Source organism: Tenrec ecaudatus, chromosome X, assembly GCF_050624435.1.
Source record: "Tenrec ecaudatus isolate mTenEca1 chromosome X, mTenEca1.hap1, whole genome shotgun sequence".
NCBI lineage: Eukaryota > Metazoa > Chordata > Mammalia > Afrosoricida > Tenrecidae > Tenrec > Tenrec ecaudatus.
In genome coordinates this window covers 142601220-142627354 of record NC_134548.1, presented here as the reverse complement: position 1 = coordinate 142627354, position 26135 = coordinate 142601220, and the positions used below count along the sequence as shown (strand labels likewise).

The following is a 26135-nucleotide window of genomic DNA, read 5'->3' as shown; positions in this document are numbered from 1 at the left end:
TCTGTTCCGTTGGTCTGTGTGTCTGTTCTTGTACCCGTGCTAGATTGATTCTGGTTACCACAGCTGTGTTTGGAGATTGGAAAGGTAGAGGCTATATGCACTGTTCTTTTCAATAGTGCTTTTCTTACCCGGGGTCTCGTTCCATTCTTCTAAAGTTGATGATTAGTTTTCTAATGTTCTCTTTAAGGAATAATGTGAGAGTCTGAATCTGGATTGCATTATGTTTGTAGATTTCTTTGGGCAGTACTGACCATTTGTCAATGTTAAGTCTTCCTGTCCATGAGAATAGTATGCTCTCTTTTGACTCTTGTGGTAGTGTTTTGTAGTTTTCTTTGTATAGGTTGTTTGTTTCTATAGTTACATTTATTCCCAAGTATTTAATTTTTTGGTAGCTATTGTAAAGATATTGATTTTCTAATGTACTTTTCAGAGTTCTCTTTGTTAGTATAAAGAAATCTGACCGATTTTTGTATGTTGATCTTCTACTCTGCCACTGTGCTGAATCTTTTCATTGTTTACAAGAAATTTCTGAGCAACGCAAGATGGCAGCCAGCACGAGCTCAGACAATGTCTGAAAAACAGTGTGCAGGCTTAAAATAAAATGTGGACCTAAATACCCAGAGGCGCCTCCCTTTTGTAATATTTGTAACACAAATTGATATGAATGGAGTTAACAGTTCTAATGGCGGAGTGGACCCAAGAAGAGCCATATCAGTGCTAGCAAAATGGCAGAATTCTTACAGCAGCAAAGGTTTCCTGCAAGAGCTCTTGCGCCTAACGATGTCTAATGAAAACATGAAACTTCCTCAGCTGCCCAAAGGACAGTGTTACACCAGTCAGTCATCAAGAAAAACCATAGGCCCTTCCCTACCCCCAATCAAGTTAAGCAGTCTTTGTTTTCCAAAGTAGTACATTCTTTAAGACACATCTTGTAGACCTCAAAGTACTAGCAAGGAAGTTTCCATTTGAGGGCAGGTTAACTGTACATGACACTAATTTTTGGTCCATTTGAAATATTTAAGTTGTTCTATAACTGCCCCGCCCCCAACAACAACTAAAAAGGAATTTTCTTGCCACAACTTTGGGATTTTCTATGTACAGGATCATATCATTCACAAGTAGAGTTTTACTTTTATTTTGCCAATTTGAATGCTTTTAATATTCCCTTCCTTTTCTTAGACCTTTGGCTAAGAGTTCCAGCATGACATTGAGTAGGAGTGACAGCATCCTTTTCTGGCTCCTGTCCCCAAGGGAAATGCTTTCATTTTCTCTCCATGGAGAGTAATGTGGATGATGTTTTGTGTATATGCCCTTATTTATGTTGGGGAAATTCCCCACTACTTGTATTTTGCTGAGTATTTTTGTCAGGATTGGCTTTTGGATTTTGTCAAATGTCTTTTCTGCCTCAAACAATATGATTATGTGTACCCCCCACCTCTTTGTTTTATTTATATGGTAGAATACATTGTGTGTCTAATGTTGAACTATCCTTGAATACTTGGTATGAATCCAACTTGGTCATGATGTAATTTTTTATATATGTTGTTGTAATCAATTGGCTAGCCTTTTGTTGATACTTTTTGCATTTATGTTCATGAAGGCGATTGGTCTATACTTTTCTTTTTTTAGTGATATCTTTGCCTGGTTTTAGTATCAAGGTTATGCTCGCTTCATTAAATGAACTTGAGACAATTCCATCCTTTTCTGTTCTTTGGAATAGTTTGAGTAGATTTTGTGTTAGCTCTTTCTAAATGGTGGGTAGAATCCACCAGTGAAACTCTCTGGATCTAGACTTTTTTTGTTGTGAGTATGTTCGTGACTTGATCATTTTTTTCTTATAATTTGCTCAAATTTTATGTTATTTTGTGTTAGTTTAGGTAGGCAATGTATTTCTAGAAATGAGTCTGTTTCTTCTAGGTTTCCAAATTTGTTGCAGTACAGTTTTTCTTTTTTTTTCTTTGCCCTAATCATTTTTTTTTAATTAAAAATTTTTTTTACATTTTACTAGGGGCTCATACAACTCTTATCACAATCCATACATATACATACATCAATTGTATAAAGCACATCCGTACATTCTTTGCCCTAATCATTTTCAAAGCATTAGCTCTTTGCATCAGGTCCTCTTTTTTTCCCCTCCCTCCCCGCTCCCCCCTCCCTCATGAGCCCTTGATAATTTATAGATTGTTATTTTGTCATATCTTGCCCTATCCGGAGTTTCCCTTCCCACCTTTCTCTGCCATCCATCTCCCAAGGAGGAGGTCACATGTGGATCCTTGTAATCAGTTCCCCCTTTCCAACCCACTCACCCTCCACTCTCCCAGCATCGCCCCTCACACCCCTGGTCCTGAAGGTATCGTCCACCCTGGATTCTCTGTGCCCCCAGCTCCCATATGCACCAGTGTACAACCTCTGCCCTATCCAGTCCTGCAAGGTAGAATTCGGATCATGGTAGTTGGGGGGAGGAAGCATCCAGGATCTGGGGGAAAGCTGTGTTCTTCATCGGTACTACATCGCACCCTGACTCACTCATCTCCTATCCTAAACCCCTTTATGAGGGGATCTCCAGTGGCCGACGCTTGGGCCTTGGGTCTCCACTCTGCACTTCCCCCTTCATTCACTATGGTATACACACACACACACACACACACACACACACATATATATTCTTTTTTTTTTTTTTGCATGATGCCTTATACCTGGTCCCTTTGGCACCTCGTGATCGCACCGGCTGGTGTGCTTCTCCCATGTGGGCTTTATTGCTTCTGAGCTAGATGGCCACTTGTTCACCTTCAAGCCTTTAAGACCCCAGACACTACCTCTTTCGATAGCTGGGCACCACCAGCTTTCTTCGCCACATTTGCTTATGCACCCGTTTGTATTCGGCGATCGTATCATGGAGGTGTGCAGCCAATGATATGATTTTTTTCTTCTTTGATGCCTGATAACTGATCCCATCGGAACCACGCGATCACACAGGCTGGTGTGTTCTTCCATGTGGGCTTTGTTGCTTCAGAGCTAGATGGCTGCTTGTTTATCTTCAAGCCTTTAAGACCCCAGTCACTATCTCTTTTGATAGCCGGGCACCTTCAGCTTTCTTCACATTTTCTTGTTCACCCACTTTGGCTTCAGCAGTTGTGTCGGGAGAGTGAGCATCATAGAGTGCACATTTAATAAAAGAAAGTATTCATGCATTGAGGGAGTGCTTGAGTAGAGGCCCAAGGTCCTTCCGCCACGTTAATACTAAACCTATAAATATAGACACATAGATCTATTTCCCCATCCTCATATATATATTTGCATGTACATGTCTTTGTCTATACCTCCATAAATGCCCTTTGACTCCTAGCTCTTTCCTCCATCTCCCTTGACTTCCCTCCTGCCCCACTACCATGCTCTGTCCCCACCTGGGCTACAGCTATACCTCTTCTCTACGCAACCTTACCCTTGATCTTTCCCCACCAGGCCTGCCACTCCCCCCTCACTACCATTTTATGTCCCATGTTGTTCCCTTGTCCCTGTGTTTGTTAGCACCACTTCCTTACCCCCCCTACCCCACCCCAAGCAGTACAGTTTTCCATGATATTCTGTTATCATTCTTTTTATTTCTGTTGGTTTTGTTGTGACATTACCCGTTTAATTTATTATTTGTGATATTTTCATTCTATTGTTTTTCTTTGTTAAATTTGTTTAGTGTTTTTCCAGTTTATGAATCTTTTCAAGAACCAACATCTAGTCTTGTTGATTCTCTTTCTATTGCTTTTCTTTTGTCTGTTTCATGTTTTCTGCTGTAATCTTTATTATTTCTTTTCTTCTGGTGACAAGGCTTATTACACTACCCTTCTTTTAAAATTCTGGAGATATTGGGTTAACGTGCTAATCTGATTCATTCTCCTTTTTTAAAGTAGTTTTAAATTTTGTTTCTGTCTCTCCTTTTGTATTTTTAAATTTTGTTTCTGTCTCTCCTTTTTTGATGAATGTATTTATTATTCTAAGATTATTAATATATCTCACAAAGATTTTTATATGTTGTACTTTCTTTCTCATTTGAATCAAGGAATTTTAAAATTTCATTTTTATCTATTCTCATTCTCTAGTTATTATTACTATTATAGTTTATAAGCATGATGTTATTCAATTTACATGTGTTTGACATTTTTTAGCCCTTTACCTTTCTATAGTTGATTTCTATATTTAAATCAGTGCGATCTGAGATGTTTTGCAACATCTCAATGTTTTAATTTATTAAGACTTGCTTTGATTTGTGGCCTAACTTATGACCTATTCTGGAGAATGTTCCATGCGTGCTGGAAAATAACGCTTATTATGCTGTTGTTGGGTGGAGTGTTCTAGACATGTTTACAAGGTCACATTAGCTGATTGTGTTGTTTAGTTCTTTGTTCAGTTTCTTTCTAGTTCTCTTCTTTGTTGAATGTGATGTATTAATGTCTCCTACTATTATTGTAGAGTTGTCTACTTCTCTCTTCAATTCTGTTAAAGATCAATCGATTTATGTGTTTTGAGGCACTTTCATTGAGTGCATAGATATTAAAAACCTCATAGTAGGTGTACTAGAGAATGTGAGGGTGTACACAGTTTTTGGCTGCTTTCTATTGGCATTGTGTGGTTCAGGGCAACTTTGGCTGGTGTTAGCTGCTGTCCATTTTTGATTAGATGGCACAGGAGCAAGTAGTGGCCCTTGTCCAGTAGGTAGGATTGCAGGAAGTATGGATGTGGGTAGGTTATGTGGGAAAGCTTGCTGTCTCCCTTTAGGTGGGAGAGAGGACAAACAAAACCAAAAAAGGAAGGATATAATAAAGAAAAGAAAACAATCAGCAGGGGAAAGTAGGCGATCAATAGGAAAACAACAAAACAAAAAAATCAAGAAATCAAGTGGAGGAAAGTAGTAAAACAAATAGCAAGGATACAGAAATTCATAACCAAAAATAAAAAAGGAAAGGAAAATAAAAACAAGGGATGACCAAAAAAACCCCACAATCAACAACACTAAGTAGGGCAGGAACAGAAAACATTGAGGGTGGGGGACTAAGAAGGAAAAAAAGAAGAAGTGAGGGAGGAAAAGAGAAACAGAAATAGAAAAAATGAAAGTAGAGAACATATAAATAACCGGGGAAAGAAGAAACAAAGAATACCTTGGAGGGCAGGGCACCCAGTAAGGGTGGCGCGCTTTTTGCCAGCTAAGGAGCTCATGGCATGGGAAGATGAGAGGTGCGGGGGGGGGGGGGTAGGGGGGGATGCCTGCTCCCAGCCAGAGTTCCTGCTGTCCTAGTATTGTCTGGGGTCAGGGTCCCTGATATGCAAGTAGTTTGTGCAGGCTCAAAGGGCCGCTGATATTAGGATGTTTGTTCCTGGAGGGAACTCTTTAGGGCTCAGAAGGGTGGTGTTTATAGGAGTGCTTGCCAGGCCAGATTTGGCCAGGGGCAGACCCTTTGCCTAGTACTCTGAGTTCTGCTTGTCTGAGGTGGAGTTCATGCATATCCAGACAGGAGGTGTGGCACCAGGAGCCTGATCCAGAAGGGCAGGATGTGTCACTGAGTGGGTTAGGGTGGGGCCTTGCTGTGCTTCTGGTCACCAGGAAATTATAGGGTGCTAGGGGAGGAGCCCATCTTTCTAGTTCCAGCCACAGGTGTGAGCTCATTTCCTGTCTGGCTGATGTCCTGATGAAAGACTGCTTGCAAAAGCTCAACATGGCTGAGCTGTGTCAGGCCAGTTGACATTTCAGCTGCTATGTGCCTCGTTCAGGTTCTCATCTTAGTGCATATTTAATTCATTTCTTTAACCTGCTCTTTGAAATTCAGAGTTCTAGGATTATCCTCTGTATCTGTTTCATTTGGTCTTTCTTGTCTGTTGTAGTTGCCTAGGCTGCCATTTTATCAGAAGCCCCTCCCCATTATTAAATGTTTCCAAATTTCTTTGCTATTTCCACCCAAAGAAGTGGAAATAGCGAAGAAAATTTGACAAAGGAGCCTGGTGGTGTAGTTGGTTATGCATTGGGCTGCTAACCACTGGGTCAACAATTTGAATCTACCAGATGCTCTGTGAGAGAAAGACGAAGCTTTTTGTTCCTGGAAACCCCAGGGAGCAGTTCTACACTTCCTGGTAGGGTCACTATGAGTCAGAATCGACTGGTGGCAGTAGGTGTGGTCTTTTGGTTTTATTCTTCCTGAATTCAGTACACCGACCTCTTCAATTTGTCTATCTGGAAAAGCAATGACTGGGCTGTTAACCATTTAGTGATTTAGTTTTGTCATCTGTAAATGAGAACAAGAATATCACCTTTTGCCCAACTTCCATTGTGCTTACAGGAATCAAAGAAGATGGATATGAAAATTTAAAAATTTAACCGAAGGACAACACTGGAGACACAGTGCGGGGATGGTGCCTGATCTGACCCCATCACAGTGGGGCAAAACACTAAGGGCATGCAACAGAGTAGCAAGAGGAGCTAAGTGAGGAAATCCCCAAGGAATAGACTTTGGGGACAGAGTGTGGCACCCCATCAGACTCAACTGGAAAACACTCCTAAAGTTCAAAAATCAGACCTGGAACTATTTATAGGCTTTACTTTTTGTCATTGGCTGTCTTTTTGTTATTGTTTTGTTGGTTTTGTCTTCCTTTGTTGTTTTGTTTGGCTTTGCCTGGTTTTTGCGCTTATTAATATCTCTGCATATCTATCTAGATAAGATAGGTGGAATAAACAATTCAGAGATGAAAACAATGGCACCGACCATTCTGGGGGAACATGGGAAAAGGGGAGGTGGGAGAAAGGAAGGGGGGTTGTCAACCAACCCAGGGACAAGGGATCAACAAGTGAACTATAATAACGGAGACAAGGGTGTAGAATGCCTAGTGGGGCTTAATCAAGGGCAATGTAATAGCGAGGAATTATTAAGCCTCAATTAAGGTTGAACAAGATGGCGGGGAAAGAGGGAAGTAAAGGGAAATAGAAGAAAGAACCAGGAAACAAAGGACATTTGTAGAGATCTAAATACAGGCAAGTACATATGTACATATATTTATATATAATGATAGGGAAACAGATCTATATGTTAAGAATTAAGGTAGCTGATGGAATTAAGAATTAAGTCGAGCCAATTGGGCCTCGACTCAAGTCCTCCCTCAATGCAAGAACACTTTGTTCTAATAACAGCATTCTGTGAAACAATCAGTGAAGTAAAAATGGGCGCATAAACAAATATGGGGAAGAAAGCTGATGGTGCCCGGCTATCAAAAGATATAGCGTCTGGGGTCTTAAAGACTTGAAGATATAAAAGCGGCCATCTATCTGAGAAGCAACAAAGCCCATATAGAAAAAGCATACCTGCTTATGTGATCATGAGGTATCGATGGGATCAGGTATCAGGCATCTAAGACCCAGAATAAGATCACACCAATGTGAAGGTGGAGGTTGGGCAAGGGGGAGTGTGGATTGGAGACCCAAAGCCCATTTGTAGACAATTGGGCATTCCCTTACAGAAGGGTCACAAGCCAGTCAGAGTGCAATACAGCACTGATGAAACATACAATTTTCCTCTACTTCTTTAATGCGTCTTCTCCCCACCCCACTGTCATGATCTCAGTTGTACCTTTCAAATCAGACTAGACCAGACCATGTGCACTGCTAAGATAAGAACCCACAACACGGGGAATCCAGGATAGATAAACCCCTCAGGACCAACAATGAGAGTGGAGAGACCAGGAGGATAAGGGGAAGGTGGGGGGAGGAAGAAGGGGGAGAAAATGAGGAACAGATATCAAGGGCTCAAGTAGAAAATCTTTGAAAATGATGATGGCAACATTTGTGCAAGTGTGCTTGACACTGGATGAATGTATAGATTACGATAATAGATGTCAGAGCCCCCAATAGAAGTATTTAATAAAAAAATAGAAACAAGCACTTGTTATAACTGATATAGACAATGATGTGGGGTCTTTTTAAAAAACATTTTATTAGGGACTCATTCAACTCTTATCACAATCCATACATACATCAATTGTATAAAGCACATCTGTACATTCTTTGCCCTAATCATTTTCAAAGCATTTGCTCTCCACTTAAGCCCTTTGCATCAAGTCCTCTTTTATTCCCCTCCCCCCCGCTCCCCCCTCCCTCAGGAGCCCTTGATAATTTATAGATTATTATTTTGTCATATCTTGCCCTATCCGGCGTCTCCCTTCACCCCCTTTTCTGTTGTACGTCCCCCAGGGAGGAGGTCACATGTAGATCCTTGTAATCAGTTCCCTCTTTCCAACTCACTCACCCTCTACCCTCCCAGTATCGCCCCTCACACCCCTGGTCCTGAAGGTATCATCCGCTCTGGATTCCCTGTGCCTCCAGCTCCTGTCTGCACCACTGTACAACCTCTGCTCTATCCAGACTTGCAAGGGAGAATTCGGACCATGGTAGTTGGGGGTGGGGGGAGGGCAGAGGAAGCATTTAGGAACTGGAGGAAAGCTGTATTCTTCATAGGTGCTACATTGCACCCTGACTGACTCATCTCCTCCCCTATACTCCTCTGCGAGGGGATCTCCAGTGACCTACAAATGGGCTTTGGGTCTCCACTCTGCACTTCCCCCTTCATTCACTATGGTAAGATTTTTTTTTTCTGATGATGCCTTATACCTGATCCCTTCCACGCCTCGTGATCACATAGGCTGATGTGCTTCTTCCATGTGGGCTTTGTTGCTTCTGAGCTAGATGGCCGCTTGTTTACCTTCAGGCCTTTAAGACCCCAGACGCTATCTCTTTTGATAGCCGGGCACCATCATCTTTCTTCACCACATTTGCTTGTTCGCCCGCTTTGGCTTCAGCGGTTGTGTCGGGAGGGTGAGCATCATAGAATGGCAATTTAATAGAAGAAAGTATTCATGCATTGAGGGAGTGCTTGAGTAGGGGGGTGTGGGGGTCTTAGAATTGGTTATTATGTGTATAACTGTGTTGCTATTTGTCCTTTATCACTGAAATCTCTCTTTCACAGAGCGCTTCGACCATCACTGCCCCTGGGTTGGGAATTGTGTTGGAAAGAGGAACTACCGCTACTTCTACCTCTTCATCCTTTCTCTCTCCCTCCTCACAATCTACGTCTTTGCCTTCAACATCGTCTATGTGGCCCTCAGTGAGTATGCAGGGCAGTGTCTGCTATCGGGATGGGAGTGGGAGAAGACTCGACCTAGGGATTTGGTTGGATTTTCTGGTGGGACTTGACCATTGTGAATATTCCTTCGGACTAATTGGAATGAGCATAACTGCACACCTCAGCTCATCTCAGAAAGCATTTATTGTATGGGTTGGCTTTCTCTCTGGCCCTATGCTGGGGACTAGGATCATAATCACTGGTCTAATGTACTGGCTGTTTCTGAGCTTGCCCCAAAGGTTAAGGATGCGTTTTGGCTATATGCATCCTTTATTCTTCTGCCTTACAAGACCTGCCCTGTTCTAGGTAGTTGAAGGAGTTTTACCAGAGGAGTATCTTTCAGTAGCTCACTGACTACTTTGGGAGACAGACAAACCCACATAAAACCAAGTAAGGGTTTAGGATGTAGAGTCAAAAACCCGACCTTCATCATGAAAGTTTCCAGGGAAGAGCTAGATTTTAAGCAAGAGAGAGATACAGATTGGTGATGAGAGGAGGATTTTGCTTGGGCATTTAAAAAAATGTTTCTCTCATCTATTTATAGCTTCATACACATCTCTGGGTGGCTCAGTCAAGGGGTGTCACTAAGTTTTTTAAATGATGGGGGTTCAGATCCACCTGGAAGTGACTCGGAAGAAAGGCCTCTCAGTCTACTTCTGAAAGGTCACAGTCATCGAAAACCCTAAGCAGGTCACAACATTGCAGGTCCGCAATGCCTAGGGGTCACCAGGAGTTGAAGTGGGCTCGAGGACAACTGGGTCGAACTAGGGAAAATGGAAGGGGACCTACACTTGACTTCCGATGATCAACTTGGGGGTGAGTGTCCCTGGACTGAGTGACAGCTTCTCTTCTGCCAGCCTTTCACAAGGGTTTAGGAGGGAAAGAAGGGAGTAGGCACTAGATCGTGTGCACTTTTGACGAAAATCACTAATTTTTCTCTCTCTTCCTCTCTGTCTCCCAGAATCGTTGAAAATTGGCTTCCTGGAGACGTTGAAAGAAACTCCTGGCACATATCCTCCCTGGGCAGGCTCTCCCTGTGAAGCCCTCTTCAATTACTTTTTGAGCATGCTTTCTCCTAGCAGCTCTCCAACCTTCCAATTTTGTCAATAGTCAAAGGGTGCCAAAGTCTAAACTAAACCCTGTAGTCTTGGTGGGAGCCACCAGCATGGCAGAGAGACAGGCCTTAAAGGGAGTTCTTCCCCTCACTCCGTCTTCCATGCTCACCCTCCCAGTCCTGCTGATCTCAGGCTCAGCCCCACCTCCGCTGGTGGGTTGAACTTTGTGTCAATATACCTATCAGTTCCCCTTTTGGCAGCCCCACCTTTCTGTGACAGCTCTGACTTCTTTAGAACACCAGCTGCATTCCTGAAAGGGAGATGCAGATGAGATCTCTAAACATCACCGCCTGTCTTTTCCCCGACTAGTAAAAAAAAATTGTAATGTTTAATTTTGGATGGGTTTTGCAATGGCGATAATGGCCAACAAATACTTAGCTTTGAGCTGCTCCTGAAATTCCCCATGAGATAAGCAAAGGAAACAAAAAAAAACCCAAACTTACTGCCACAGAGTTGAGGCCAACTCATAGAGATCCCATAGGACAGGGTAGAACTGCCCCCATGGGTTTCTGAGACTGTCACTCTTTAGGGGAATAGAAAGCCTTGCCTTTCTCCCTAGATGAGGTGGGTGGTTTCAAACTGCTGACTTGGTGGTTAGCAGCCCAACATATAACCACTATGCCACCAAGGTTGCCCACAACAAGCTAATGATAACTTACCTAATGATAACTAGACAAGCCTTTCACGGCACTCGAGGTGCTTGTGATCTGCTGGTAGTGAATAGACTAGGAATCCTGTGGACATGGATGCTTGTCCACTTGTGACATTTGTTCCAAGACGTGAACATGGTGTGCCCAGTATGAACTGAAGCACTTGCGTCCCCTAGTATGGCTCCTTCAACATTCCTTAACATCACTCACTGTTCTGGAAGTACTCATTTGTTTCTTCACACTCTGGTCTGTCGTGGGCCTGACTGGGTTTCACACTTTCCTCGTGGCTCTCAACCAGACAACCAATGAAGATGTAAGTGCCTCTGTCCTCCCTTCACCACCCATTCCTCTCTTTCGGAAAGCCGGTTTCTGTTGTGACCTGCTAGAGAATGGAATCTCCGGGCCTGTTTGGGGCTGATGACCTGCAGGGTGTTAGCATAAAGATTGAATCGCTTCTCAGCCTTTTGACTAAGAGCAAGTTTAGGAAAACGGCTGAGAAGTTGGGTGGGTTCAAGTTCTTCAGTTGTTTGTAGGGTCCCTACAAGCTAGCTGGGGCTTCTGGTTTGGGAACAGAGGCAGAGTTATACCGAGTAAACCTTTGCTTTCTGAGAATTACCAGTAAATTCATGTCCATTGTAGAAAATGAGAAAATATAAATGACCAAAAATGATAAGAGTTTATCCATCCAACTTTTATCTCTTAATCAAAACCAAATACCCACTGCCATCAAGTCAATTCTGACACATAGTGACCCTAGAGGGTTGTCGATGTTGATTCATAGCAACCCCATAGGATAGGGTATAACTGCCCCCTTTGAATTTCCAAGACTGACTGTAACTGTTTAGTGAAGTAGAAAACGCCATCTTTCTCCCGAGAAGAAGATGGTGGTTTCGAACTGCTGACTTTTTGGATTACAGCCCAATGCCTAACCAGTACGCCATCAGGGCTCCATCTTGTATATATTATAAACTTAAAAAATAATAATACATATAACCTACTGTTCCCCATTCATCCTATTATAAATATTTTAAAATGTCTATACAATATTTCCTTACCATATTTTTAAATTAATAAATCATTTTATTAGGGGCTTTTACACTCTTATAATAATCCATACACCAATTATATCAAACATATTTGTACATATGTTGTCAACATCCTTTTCAAAACATTTTCTTTCTGTTTGAGCCCTTGGTATCAGCTCCTCTTTTTTCCCTCCCTCCCCCAGCCTCCCAACCTCATAAACCCCTGATAAATTATAAATTATCATTATTTTCATGTATTACACCATCTGCTATCTCCCTTTACCCGCGTTTCTGTTGTTCTCCCCCCGGGGGCGTTATAGGACAATCATTATAGTCGGTTCCCTGTTTCTCCCCCTTCTTCCCCCACCTTTCCCTGTTATTTCTTTACCATACATTTTAATGGGAGTCTTGGGTTCTGTCTTGCAGATCAAAGGTTCATGGACAGGGAAGAATCGTGTCCAGAATCCCTACAGCCATGGCAACATCGTGAAGAACTGCTGTGAAGTTCTCTGTGGCCCCTTGCCCCCCAGGTACCCAGGGGACCAGGAGGTCATGAACTATTAGGCTGAGTAACTCAACTGGACCCTATGACCTGATGTAAGGCATTCTTTGATGTGGCCTCTTCCTGTCAAATAGGTCTTCCCAGGATTTGACCCTTGGTGCCATATTTACATGGCACAGACCATTTCATTGGTTTGTTCCCTGGTTAGTGTGGTGGCCCCTGCCAAAGGACAGGCTTCTGTTTTCTGATCTACACAGAAGGATTCAGTGGGGTGGGGGTGAGGGGCAGGGTGACAGCTAAGTGCATTATAAACTCTCCTGTCTCCTGGCCTATCAGTGTGCTGGATCGAAGGGGTATTTTGCCACTGGAGGAAAGTGGAAGCCGGCCTCCCAGTACCCAAGAGACCAGTAGCAGCCTCTTGCCACAGAGCCCAGTAAGTATTCCTGAGTTCCAGACTGGGTCAGTGTTTAGAGTTGGTGTCGGCAAAATTTACAGCTTCCAAACCTAACGGGCAAATCTGTATCCGAACTACCCAGCGTCCTTGTCTCCACTTCTGCCTTGACATGGTCTTCGGCTCTTTCTACCCTTGAGAAGACGTGTTCATTTAATCAACATATATTGGGCCAGGCACTGTGTTACATACTAGGGAGATATGAGTGAACAAGACAAATCATGTCCCTGCTCTCCAGGAGCTCATGGTCTGGGGTGGTGGGTAGGGTGGGTGGGGTGGGAAGAATGGCAAGAGATAAGAAAATAGGGCGTTGCTCAGTGTTGGGGAAGGTGCCCTGATAAGGAAAGGCATAAAATGCTCTAAGAGCTAAGAGTGAGGTCAAGGGATCATGTTGGAGTTAGTGAGAGTTGACCTCTGTAGAAGGGGCTCTGGAGCCTTACCGGAATACTGCAGGTGTGGTGGAAACTCTACCAGTTATCTTGCCCAAGATATGCTTTATACAGTAGGCATGTTCCTACAAGGTACTACTCGAGCTTCCATTTTTATAATAGCCTGATGGAGAAGGAGCCCTGGTGGTGTCGTGGTTATGTGTTGGGCTGTGATCCGCAAGGTCAGCAAAACCACCAGCCGCTCCTCAGGAGAAAGACAAGGCCGTCAACTCCCGTAAAAAGTTATAGGTTCGGAAACTCCCAAGAGTGGCTCTACCCTGTCCTCTAGGGTTGCTCTGAGTCAGTATCTACTCAATGGCCATGCGTTTGGTTTTATTGAGATGGAAGTCCCCTAATCTACAAATCACCATTTTCAAATATTCTATCCACTGGTGTTTAGAATATTCACTGACTTGTATGATCATCACAATGATTTTTAAAATTTTTCCATTATTTCTCCCCAAATCCCAGTACCTACTACTAATCACTCCTGCGTTTCCACTCACTTTCTTCCACTCCTTTCCCGCCCCACCATCCCCCGCAAACCCGTAGGTAACCACTAATCAAATTTCCGTCTCTCTATTTCCACTCCTGGGCATTTGACGTAAACGAGACCATACAATACAGACTCTGTTAGGACTGGCTGCTTTCACATAGGTGCATTCCTACTGGAGCATGTTGCCGTACTTCGTTTCTTTCTATGGCCAAGCATTCTGTTGTGTTGCTGTACTACAGTTTCTTTACCCACTCACCAGTGGATGGATATTTGAGTGGTTTCTGCATGTGAGCTATGATGAATGCTTCTGCTATAAACATTTGCATTCCAGTTTTTATGTGGGCGTATTTTTCCATTTCTCTTTCCTTGGTCCCTGGGAGCATAACAGACAGGTCGGATGGTAGCTGGATGCTTAACCTTCCGAGGACCTGCCAGCCTGTACGCCAAAGAGCCTTGATCCCTTTCCAGATCTGCCAGCACCGTGTGAGGGATGCACTTTCCCGAGCACCTGGCCAATACTTGCTTTCTTTTTGAGATTTCATTTGAAAACTGTAGCCATCCTGGTGGGTGTGAAGGGCTAGCTCATAATAGTTTCTCTCATGACTGACTCATGAGGTTGAGCATCTCTTCATGTACTCATGGGCTATTTGTCTGTCTTTTTCTTTTTTTATCTCTATTTACTTATTTTATTATGAGTTAGGTTTGAGTGTGTGTGTGGGGGGGGCATTACTTCAGACCATCATTTCTGTATTCAACAGGTCAAGCCACTTATCACACACACACACACACACACACACACACACACACACACACACACACACACCCCGCAGTGTTCTACCTTACTCCTCCCCTTCCCTTACTTCCTCCCCTTGGCAACCTCCGAAGTCTGCTCCCTGGGGTATGGAAGACTTTGTCTAGGTTTTCATCCTTAGAGCAGTGGTCTCATACAGTGTCTATCCTTTGGTGATGGACTCACCTCACCCGGCATAATGTTCTCCAGCTCCATCCATGCCATGAGGTACTTCGTGGCTTCATCATTATTTTGCAGAGATGTATAGTATTCCATTGTGTGTATGCACCATAGTGTCTCTATCAATTCTTCTCCTGATGGACATTTGGGCTAAATATCTTTTTAAAGGGGCCAGAGGGGAGAGGGGGAAGCTACTTGGTCCCATGATTCAGTTGGGTTGTCTCGTTAGATTGAGTTATCAGAGTTTTTTATATCTTCCATATACAATGCCCCTATCAGCTATCTGGTTTGCAGATATTCGTGGCTCCTATTATTAGTATCATGAATGATAATGAAAGAATAATGGAAATATCTGTCCACAACAGATAGGTAAGCGTGGTGCATGAATACACGTCGTGAGTTGTGCTGAGTTTAGTGCTGGTGGCGTCTCTAGTATCAGTGTGGTCAGTGGGCTTCAAGGAAGAATCCAGGGTTTCTGGGTTCTACCCATCTGGGTAATGCATTTGCTCCTTTTTCTCTCTTAGGTCCCAACAGAACACCTGAGCTCAAATGACATGCCAGAGGAGAGCAGCACTCCTGAAGAGATGCCGCCCCCAGAGCCGCCCGAGCCGCCCCAGGAGGTGGCGGAAGCTGAGAAGTAGCCTAGTTGTGGAAGAGACTTTTGTTTGTGTTTAATGAGGACTATGAGAGATCTAAGGGGAGAAGAGAAACCCGAGACAGAGAGCAAGTCAGCTCCCTTTTATTGTTTTCCTTTGTTTTTTCTCCGCCCAACCGCACACTGGCATTTTCTTGCTGCAAGCTTTGTTTTCTTTAAATTTTGTTTTTTAATCTCCTGGACTCAAGACAGTGGCAGAAAATGTGAGCCATCGCTGGTAACTGGACACATGGGCCTCCTGGGCCCTGGCAACAGGCGACCCTGGCCTCAGGCAGGGAGTTCCCATGGACTGCCCTCTCATCCTTCTAAACCCCAGATCTCTTGCTCCGCATCATTGATCTGACCCTGGGGTTGAAGGGTCTTGAGAAGGGCTAAAATCCTTTCAAGCTGCCGCATGTCATGAGTCCGGAGGCAATCACTGGTCCTCAGGGCCTTCAGAATTGAAGAAGATGAAGAGTGGGGTTGGAGGAGTCGCCCGGCTACTCAAGTGCCAACATTGCCAGCTAAACCTACGAACGGGACAGTTGTCTTCCACTTGTTGTATGTATACACGTAGCTATCCCTCTGTCCCCCTCCCACTCTCCCAGCTTCTCCCCTTCCCAGTTAGCCGAATGTAGTTGCAGTAGAGAGAACAATTGATATTCTCCTTGCTACCTGGACCCATTTATTTAACACCTGTGCCATTCTCGGAAGAGATGACAATGGCATAGCCCTGCCCACTCTCTGTCTCCTCTCGCTTCCATTCTCATTAGCCCCTTTGAATTTTTTTTATCCTTTTGACTCTTGCTCCCCAGTAGGAGCTGTAATGGCAGTAATAAAAGTCTGCGCTTGGGTGGTTTCGTGTCCTCAGAGGAAGCCCAAGTGCTCACTTAAAACACTACCCTCAGACGCCCTGTGTGAGGCCTGCAGAGGCCCAGAATGCACAACTGGGGAAACCAAGGCACAGAGAGGCTTTCCTCTCCTCTCCCCCTCCGACCCCTCAGAAAGAAAATAATAATAATAATAATAATAATAAAAGATAACCAATACTTCCATTGAACCTAGGCTGAGTGAGGAGGGAAAGCCCAGCACTGCTGCCCTCCCGGGTGACCCACTCCCAGGCCTCAGCCCGCGCGCCCGCGCCCGCGCCCACATGGAGCAGGCCAAAGGGACCGCCGGCCTTCCTCCAAGCCCTGCCCCGCTCTTCCAGCCCTTCCACCAGCAGCGTCCCAGAGCCACTTCACCCTGGGGGTGGGCTGTGGCCCCCATCAGCTCTGCTCAGGACCTGCTCTATTTCAGGGAAGAAGATTTATGTATTATATGTGGCTATATTTCCTAGAGAACCTGTGTTTTTCTCTTTCTAAGCCAGGGTCCTATCTGGATGACTTCTGGGGAGGGGGGAGGGGAGTGTACACAAGAACTTTTAATCTATTTGAAGGCGATTAAACTGTGTCTAATGCAAACTGCCTGCCTCCTCCTTCCCTCCCCTTACATGTCTAGAACCCCATAGGGTGGGTTGTGTTGGTGTAGGGGTGGGGAGGGTGGGAGTGGTGGTGGGGTGGGCATTGAAAGAGGTTGCTTTTTTACCGGCCATCAATTTTTCCAGGGAAATGGCAGGCGAGCTTGCAAACTCTCCATTGGTCTATTCTACATTTCTGGGCTCAGGTTTTACCTGGTTCTGGGCTAATGAAGAAAGGGCTTTTCATGGCAGCATACGGTGCTAATAAAATGGGCAAGCGAGGGCTATATTTATTCCACTGACAAGAACACGGACCCTTTTTTAGCGTATTGTTTTTATACAGAGGGATGCCTTCATTGCAAAGGAGTCTGGACTGAGAAAGTAAGGCGCACCAAAGCCTTCCTTTTGGGATCTCTTTCAAGAGATGGAACTTAGCTCTTTGAAAGAGTCTATCTTTCAGGTCCCCGGCCAGTTCCCATCCCACCCTTCCATTCGTCGCTCGGCATTAAAGACATGTATGGTTCCCACATACATTCTCTTTGTAGCAGGATTGGAACAGAATAATCCTTCCCTCGTGAAGAAAGATAGATAGGTAGATAGATAGGTAGGTAGGTAGATAGATAGATAGATAGATAGATAGATAGATAGATAGATAGATAGATAGATAGATAGATAGAGATGCAGAGTACTCTCCTGTTTCAACTTTGCCTTTTTAACATCTGTTTCCCTCAGTTTGTTCCTGTCGTTAGGTTTTGACTAGTTCAGACTGCGTCCACAGTTGGAGAGTTTGGAAGTGACTAGCACTTTCTAGGTGACATGCCCGTCCTGTGAATGAATCCTTTCAGCCCAGCCTGCCTCATGCCTTCTCTTCCCCTGGGTCAGGCTGGACTGACCTCCTTCTACGTACCTCAGCCACGCTCCTGCTGACTCTGCACAGCCTTTCAGAGGTGAAGAACAAACATGAAAATCCCTTCTTTCTAGTGGGGAACTACGATGATGATTCTTATTAGTGTACAGGTTTTCATACTCCCTGAAGTCTTTTCCTGGATAAATCCTCAGTGTCTGAAGACTGACTAGAAAACCTGTCTCATTCATGCCACGAACCAACCGGGACTGCCCCTGGTCTTTGTTAGAATCTTGGTCAGAGGGAAGAGTGAAAAATGGATTTCTCCCATAGGAACAGGCTGTCGATTGTTCGGTCTTTTCAATGGCTGACACTCTTTCCAATTCTCCTTTTCTTCCCCTTTCCTCAAGATTCCTGTGCCTCGCACTTCCCCAGGCCAGGATGGTGGGTGCTGATCCAAACTCTCGGGGAGAAGGTGGAAGTTGGCTATTTGGGGCCAGTTCTTTATGTCCCTGGCCCTGGTTGAGGTCATCATCTTCTTCCCCTGTGTTTTCTGCCCTGGAGCAGAGGGAGTTTCTGATTCTATAGCAGCGAAATCCCATTCTTCCCGTTGTCGCCTTCCTGCCTTCCCCCCCATGGTCCCTTTTTACCAACTGACCTAATCCCTTTACCTTGTTTTGGGTTGGCATGGGGTGGGGGTGGTATTTGATTTTTAAATCTATTTTTAAACAAAAATGCAATTTTCCATGTAAATCTCTGCCTTTGTGTGTGAGTCTACCAATATGTACACATCGGGCACCCCTTCCCCCACTCTCCGGTATTTCTTAATAAAGACATCTTTCTTTTTTGGGGAAAGCCAATTCATGAAGACTTGAATGGCTTTAGAATTATAGGGATGCCAGTTTCTTTGTGCTTCAGCCTCGTTTCTTGACTTGTGCCTGGTGTGAGTGTTCTGCCCCTCCCCCTTGTGATACCACCCTCCCAGTCTTTGAGATCCCTCAATTTACCGGGGTAAAACAAGAAGGAGGGAGACCTGTCCTGTATCTGGTACCCCTCTGGGAGCACTTGATTGGCTAAAGTGGTAACCTAGCAACCTAGCTCCCCTCCCTCTCCCACTAGACTGGCTTTCTTAAGCCCTTTCTTCTGTTTCAGTTCATTCATCCTCCTGAGGCTGGGGTCAAGGCAAGGGTAGTGAGGGAACCACCAAGGGATTACAGTACATGGCTTTCAAAATAAACGGTAATTGATTCCTGTGCCTTGGCATGATTAAAACAGTGCCAGCCTTCTAGTGATGCACAAAGCATCTGCGTCCTTCTGAGAAGACCTTCGAGGAATCTCTTGCTGTTCTTAGGGGCTAGGTGTCAGAGAGAGGGTCAGACTAAGACCGTGACTATCATTCATTTCAAAGGATACAAGCCCCTTTTGCAAAAGCACACACATACACACACAAGGTAAAAAAAAAACACAAAAAAACAAAAACAAAGAAGGCCCTGGTGGATTTCATGCTTTGGGTAAATATGAAAAGAGAATTATTGTTGCTTTGTTGTTTGGTACCGTGAAGTCAACTCAGATTCATAGCAACACTATGTACAACAGAAGGAAACACTGCCCAGTCCTGTGACATCCTCACAGTTGTTGTTGTGTTTGTGCCATGGTGCCATTCCATCTCATTGAAGGCTTCCTCTTTTTGGCTAAGCCTTTAAATAATGAGCTAGAAATCTACATCTGGAAACCTTTTGACTGTCCCATAGGCTAGATATACCGGGGGTCAACCCTGGGATAATTAGCTGGTGGTGTAAGCTCACCTGTTAATCAAAAGTTTGAATCCATGCAGAGGTGCCCTGGATGAAAGGCCCACCACCAGCCACTGCAACCCCTATGGAGCGCAGTCTACTTTGACACCCATAAGGACTCCAGGGGTCAGAAAGGACACTCTAAAAACGGGCAACAATGCTCTTATATTTTTAATGCATACAATGAATTTCCAGGAAGGTAACAGCTGTGCAAATTAAGGGAAGGTAGAACATTATTTTGTTCAGAAATTTACCAACAGTTGGTCACAACTTTTGAAAATCATGTCATTTGGGCACATTTAAGTAGCCAATTCAACACACCTGCATTAGTCTTCATGTGTAGCCTTGTCAGAAATTCCACACATCGGTGAAAATGTCTGACTACCTTATACACATGTCTTTTAGTCTAGTCTTGCCTGGGTATTTGCATATTGAAATGCTCCTTACCCAATTACAAATTCGACAGCTAGAGATGATTGGCTCTGATTAAAGTGGCCTTATGGACAAAAAAATTAACTGGTGCCCGGTCCTCTGCCATCCTCTTGACCAGCGCCAGCATATATGTGGGCCCATCATTGCTGATAATGTGCCTATCTATCTACCAAGGATTCCCCTCATCCTCAATGGCCCTTGACTTAAACACACAAGATGTTCTCTGCCAAAGGATCCCACCCGATGACCTGTCCAAAGAAAGTGAGTAGGACCCTGTTCTGCTGTGATCCGTAAGGTTTTTGATGACCAAATCTCGGAGGTAGATCACCAGGCCCGTCTCCCATATCTGTTCTTAGTCGGGGACCATAGCTTCCATCATCCCAGCAGTGTGCAAACTCCCAGCACCTGTCTGATAAACTCACAGACTAGTGGCAATATTATACATTACTTCCCTCCTCCCTTTTATTTCTCTTCTGCATTATAGATAGTACAGTATATTTCTACTCTAGAAATTATATCTATGAACAGGCTATAGTAACTATGAAAGTTAATTTAGGGTGCTAAAGGGTGTCCTACATAATATGATATGTTGTGTATGACTGCGTGAGGGCTGGGTCTGAAGGGATTGAGGACCACTGAACTAGATCATCTCAGAGAGATCCTTTCCTCTCTTTAAACATTTAGTTAGCTTAGAAAGAAAAAAGGCCAACAACTCCTTCCTGTGATACCTTCACTGTGCTTTACAAAAGGATAGTCAACATGACACATATTCATTATTGAAACCTGGAAAAGGTTAGAAACGTAAGATTTTTAAAAGAATCACCCACAATGTGTTTGATATGATTAATGAATTGTTTTAACAGCTGCAATAGTCCCCAATAAAAACTATATAAAAAATCACCCATAACCCCATCACCAAGATAAGCGATCACTATTAATGTTGGATGTTATTTCTGTCTAGTATTTTTACCCCATGCATGTATTTTTGAAAAAATCACTAGAATCTAACTATATATATATTTTTTGATTCCTGTAGCTTTTTAAAAAACATTTTATTAGGGGCTCATACAACTCTTATAAATACATCAATTATATAAAGCACATCCGCACATTCCCTGCCCCAATCATTCTCAAAGCATTTGCTCTCCACTTAAGCCCTTTGCATCAGGTCCTCTTTTTTCCCCCTCCCTCCCTGCTTATAGTTTTTTTTTAAGATAATACTTTTGTCCTTCAAAACCATTTTATTGGAAGCAAGTACAGCTATTCTACCACTCCATAGTTCAATCACATCAAACAGTATTGTATGATTGCTACCACAACCCATTTCCAAACATTCTCTTCCTTCTTGAACTCCTTGATGTCAGTTCTCCTTTACCCTCCCCCACCCCCACTGTACACCCGCCCTCCCAGGAACCTTGATTCTGCATGTTGTCTCTGTCAGTTCATCAATCCTGGATTTCGTCGTATACCGAAAAACTGAAAATACTTAACAAAGATTCAAGAAGGCTACCCACAATGACAAACTACAATAGAGTTATAAAAAAATATGTTAAACTTTATTGTGTTTTTGGTGGACGTTTCACGGTGTGTTTGTCTGGGTACTTTAGAGAAACCAAGCCACAGAAACTCATGTATAAAGGTTAAGTGCACATCAAGAAAACATCTCAACCCAGTGCTGCCCAAACCCACAAGTCCAACATTAACCCATATGTCCGACACCAATCCACAAAGTCTTCCATCTCACAAAACACACACTATGATGCTGACTACAGGAGGAAAGCTAAATCAGTGAATGTGTAAGCAACTCAGCACTGGCAGGGTTCTTCACATGGTGCTCCAGCACCCAGGGCTGCATCGGGGTAGGTCCATGTGGCTTCTCCTTGGGGAGATCTTGCAGGAAATGAGCCTTGAAAGCTGAAGCAGGGAACTGCTAAGGCAGCTGCACCCTGGTCCGACCATCACAAAGCAAGAGACCTGAGAACTAGAAAGGCGAGGCTCATGGAGCCATTTATCCCTCTGCCCTTCAATTAGCTCCACATGTGTTTATCAGCCAGGTTGGCAAAACAAAGTTTAACTATCTCACACGGCAAATTAGGTTCTCATTTAACAATGCATATACAAATTGCTCAGTACCATTGTCTATTTCACAATGGGTCGACATTCTTACTGTTATCATTCTGGTTGTTCCATTTCCAGTACTCTAGTTTCCCTGTCCCCTTACCTTCTCATCTTCACGTTATTGTTGACCAGTTGGTAAATGATTTATTTTAAAGGAGCACACAACTCTTGGGTGATATTCTTTATTATATGAGCCAATCTGTTAATTAGGTAAAGAGTGATCACAGAGGAGGTTCAAGGTTTAAAGATTATCTCAAGTCCAAAGTCTCAAAGAATCCTCTAATCTCAGCCAGTCCAATAGATCTGGACTGTTTAAGAATTTGAATTCTGTTCTAATAAATATATTTTTGTTATATTGCTTTTTCCCTAGCATTTTAATCATCACACCTTATTTGAAAACATCCTAATCACTATAATATGTATATAACAATTGCCCTATCATCAGATATTTAGGAGTTTCTAATTTTTCACTCTTATAAACGTTGCTGTGAGTAACTGTTAGATTTCTCGAGTGGGAAATACATAGATTCTTGGCTTCACACGGGAAAGAATTCATGCCGAAGCCTGGTTTGTGATCCAAGTGGATTTTTATAAAGGATAGAAGAAGTTTCAGGTTTTACAGTTAACTAAACATAGGAATGTACCCCACACGTGGCGACTGAGGGGTGGGGAGAGAGGGAGAGGGAGGGAGAGAGAGAGAGAGTGACTGAAGTAGGAGGCAGAGGAGCAGGGGGGGGGGGCGTGGCGGGGGGGGGGGGGGGGGGAAGCTGGATGGGCTCCAGGTTCCAGCTTTTGGGAGCCTTGCCGCTGGGAGGCGTGGTCGATGGTACTGATTGACCTCATTGGTTGAATTAAGCCCACCTGACCTAGATTGGACCAATCCAGGTGTACTACCCATCTACATTTACCTACCCCATTTCGGGCCCTGAACTGGCTCATGCCTGGTGGGCACCCTGCTCCCTGTTCTACCTAACAGAACTTCCTTTAATGTGGGTATAAAAAAGAAGTCAAGCCCATTAAGTCGACTCCAACTCCCAGTGACCCTATAGGACAGAGTAGACCTGCCCCTGTGACTTTCTGAGACTGTCACTCTTTATGGGAGCAAAAAGCCTCATCTTTCTCCCACGCAGAAAAGTCAGCAGTTCGAAACCACCATTTGCTCTGTGAGAGAAAGGCTTTCCACTCCCGTAAAGACTTACATACAGTCTCGGAAGCTCACAGGGACAGTTGTACTTTGTCTTATAGAGTCCCTAGGAGCCAGCATCGACTCAATAGCAGTGAAATTAATTTTATATGTGGGTATGGCTGTCATTTTTTCCTGGATCCTTGCTAGCTTAGTGGAGTTATTCATTGGGCTGCTAACCTCAAGGTTGGTGGTTTGAACCCACCAGCTGCTCCTGTAAAGATTTACAGCATTGGAAATCCAAAGGGCCAATCCCACTCTGCCATATAGTGTCACTATGCATTAGAATCGACTTAGTGGAAGTGGATTTAGTTTTGATTTGGTGATAATTTCCATCAGGCAGATAGATCCCTAGAAGTGGAATTGATGAGTCAAAGGGAATGTTCTTTGACAGGGTCTTGAAAAATATGGCCAATCTGCTTTGCAGAAAAGCTGGTCCAGTTTGTCCTGCTAGCTGTGTTTCAGAGGGCCGGCTTCAACTCAGCTCCTTAAACACATTTGGTCATTTGATAATTATCAAATAGTATCTTACACTCACTCACTGCCATCAAGTTGATTCTCATTCATAGTGACCCTAGAGGACAGAATAGAACTGCCCTTGTGGGTTTCTGAGGCTGCAAGTCTTTACTGGAGCAGAGAGTCTCATCTTTCTTCCAAAGAGCAGCTGGTGGGTTTGAACTGCTGCAGCTCAATGAGTAACCCACTGCACCACTCTTAGTGTTTTAAAATTTCTGTTTCTTTGGTTCATAATAAGATTCAGCATTATCTGTATCTCCTTCTGTCTCTCTTTTTTTTTTTGTCACTTGTATTTCTTCTGCAGAGTGTCTGTTCAAGCCCTTGGTCACTTTTCCTTCTGCCATGAGGGGGTTCTCCAGTGGATTCGTTAGAGCATGGAGTTCATAATCCACCAGGGAAGACAAGGGTCCTGGAACTAAAATGCTCTCCCTAATAGCTCAGGCCCCTTTACTTTCCTCAGGCCACCCCCACTTCCCAGGGTCATCTCTGCCAACACTGCCCATCTGTGGCAATTTGGCTGGGCCACTTTAGCTAACAAGGTGATAGTTTTGTGCCCTAAATAAGAATATGGTGACTATTTGCCATAAAATACAGGTTCTGGTGTGCAGCGTTTCAACAAGAACGCATTGCTACAGCAGTCCACGCTGTGTATTCTCTCGCTGGCTAAGTATCACGACTTACTTAAGGTCACAGAGCGAGTATAGCCAGGAGCAGAATCCAGAGCTGCTAACCTGAGTCCAGAGAACTTTCCTGACTACCACCCCCCCAACGCTGCCCTTTTGTCAAATAAGGGAGTAGTCAACACGTGTTGACTACTTCTTGGATTCACTCCGGGGGAAATTGCACTCCTGGGTCCCGTTCTCTTTTATATGAAGAAATAGCAGTGCTTGTTGTATTAATTTTTAAAAATCATTTGGGATTCCTTTTATCAGTGATTGCTCCATATTAGGTCTAGAGTTGAGCTGATCTGAGAGTGGCTGAGTTAGTTAATTTATTGTGCTAACCTGGCCGATAAACACATGTGGGGTTAATTGAAGGGCAGAGGGATAAATGGCTCAGTGAGCCTTGCCTTCCGAGTTCTTGGGTCTCTTGCTTTCTGATGGTCGGACTAGGGTGCAGGCTGCCTTAGCCAGTTACCAGCTTTAGCTGGCAAGGCTCATTTCCTGCAAGACATTCCTGGGGAGAAGTCACATGGACCTACCCTGATGCAGCTCTGGGTGCTGGAGCAGCCATGTGGAGACCCCTGCCAGTGCTGAGATGCTTACACGTTCACTGACTCAGCTTTCCTCCTACAGTCGGCATCACTGTGTCTGTTTTGTGAGATGGAGGAGGACTTTGCAGATTGGTGTTGGACAAATGGGTTAATGTTGGACTTGTGTGGTCTTGAGCAGCACTGGGTTGGGATGTTTTCTTGATACACACTTACCCTTTATATAAAACTCTCTCTTATACATGAGTTTTTGTGGCTTAGTTTCTCTAAAGTACCCAGACTACCACAGTGGTGGATTGGTTTTTGTTCTAACCTGCCATCTCTGCAGTCTCTCTCCAGACCCCTGCCCTTGAGTTGAACTGATGGTGGGGTTTCATTCACACAGAAAGTCAGGAAGTTGGCTTGCCGGGTTCCCACAGTCAACTTGGCGGTCCCTTTTGTGAGGGCCATAGCCCTGGGTTCTTTCTGAGCTCTCCCTGGGCAGTCCCAGAGGCAATGGTATACAAATGCTATATTGGTCAGCGTGGAGTTATAGGAAAAGGTGAAGCCCACATATCAAGTGCTATAGAATTCCGTTTATTTAGGGCCTTCCTGGAGGAGGAGTCTTGGCTGGGGTCTAGAGGGGAAGCAGTTCCTTCCCACTTGATTGTGTTGGTGACTGAATAGTGTGTGGCGGTGGTGGGAGAAGGTAAGGTCACCTCTATTGTGAAGGAGAGGTGTGAGAGCTACTTTTCCACTCCCAGCTGGGAAACTGCAGACCTCATCCTGAATTTCCTGACTTCAGGGTGAGGCGGGGGGTAGGGGTGGTGATGGTATTTCACCCTATGGGAGACCATGATGATCAATGTCTTTTGTTTTATTTTCCCTCAGCAACCTCATTTTTGCTTTTGGTGTAATGCCCTTGGGCTCTACTAGCCCACGTAAAGCCTCACCCCTACTGTGAAAAAACCTTGGCCAAGTGAGAGGTTGGGAGCTGACTAGCAGGGGCTGGCTGGGGGCCTCTCTCTGTGCCTCGTGTCAGAGTAGACTATTGTAGGGTTGGCAGGAAGGAGAGTGTAATTGGGTATAGGGAGGGTCCTGAAGGGACCGATCAGAACCTACCTGGGGCAGTCCAAATAAGGTGACAAAAAGAAGCAGAGAGTGAGAGAGGAGAG

The 26135-nt window shown here is 44.2% G+C and overlaps 1 protein-coding gene across 2 annotated transcripts in view; it reads left to right on the top strand.

Moving 5' to 3' along the window:
- Nucleotides 1-16889, top strand: part of ZDHHC9 (zDHHC palmitoyltransferase 9) — a 50661-nt gene extending 33772 nt beyond the window's left edge. For both annotated transcript variants that reach the window (XM_075538908.1, XM_075538909.1), the window contains exons 5-10: nt 9000-9137; nt 10117-10165; nt 11131-11233; nt 12372-12475; nt 12784-12880; nt 15317-16889. In XM_075538908.1, coding sequence (XP_075395023.1) covers nt 9000-9137; nt 10117-10165; nt 11131-11233; nt 12372-12475; nt 12784-12880; nt 15317-15433 — 608 coding nt within the window. In that variant the 3' untranslated portion in view covers nt 15434-16889. The remainder of the gene's footprint in view (nt 1-8999; nt 9138-10116; nt 10166-11130; nt 11234-12371; nt 12476-12783; nt 12881-15316) is intronic.
- The last annotated feature ends 9246 nt before the right edge of the window (nt 16890-26135 follow it).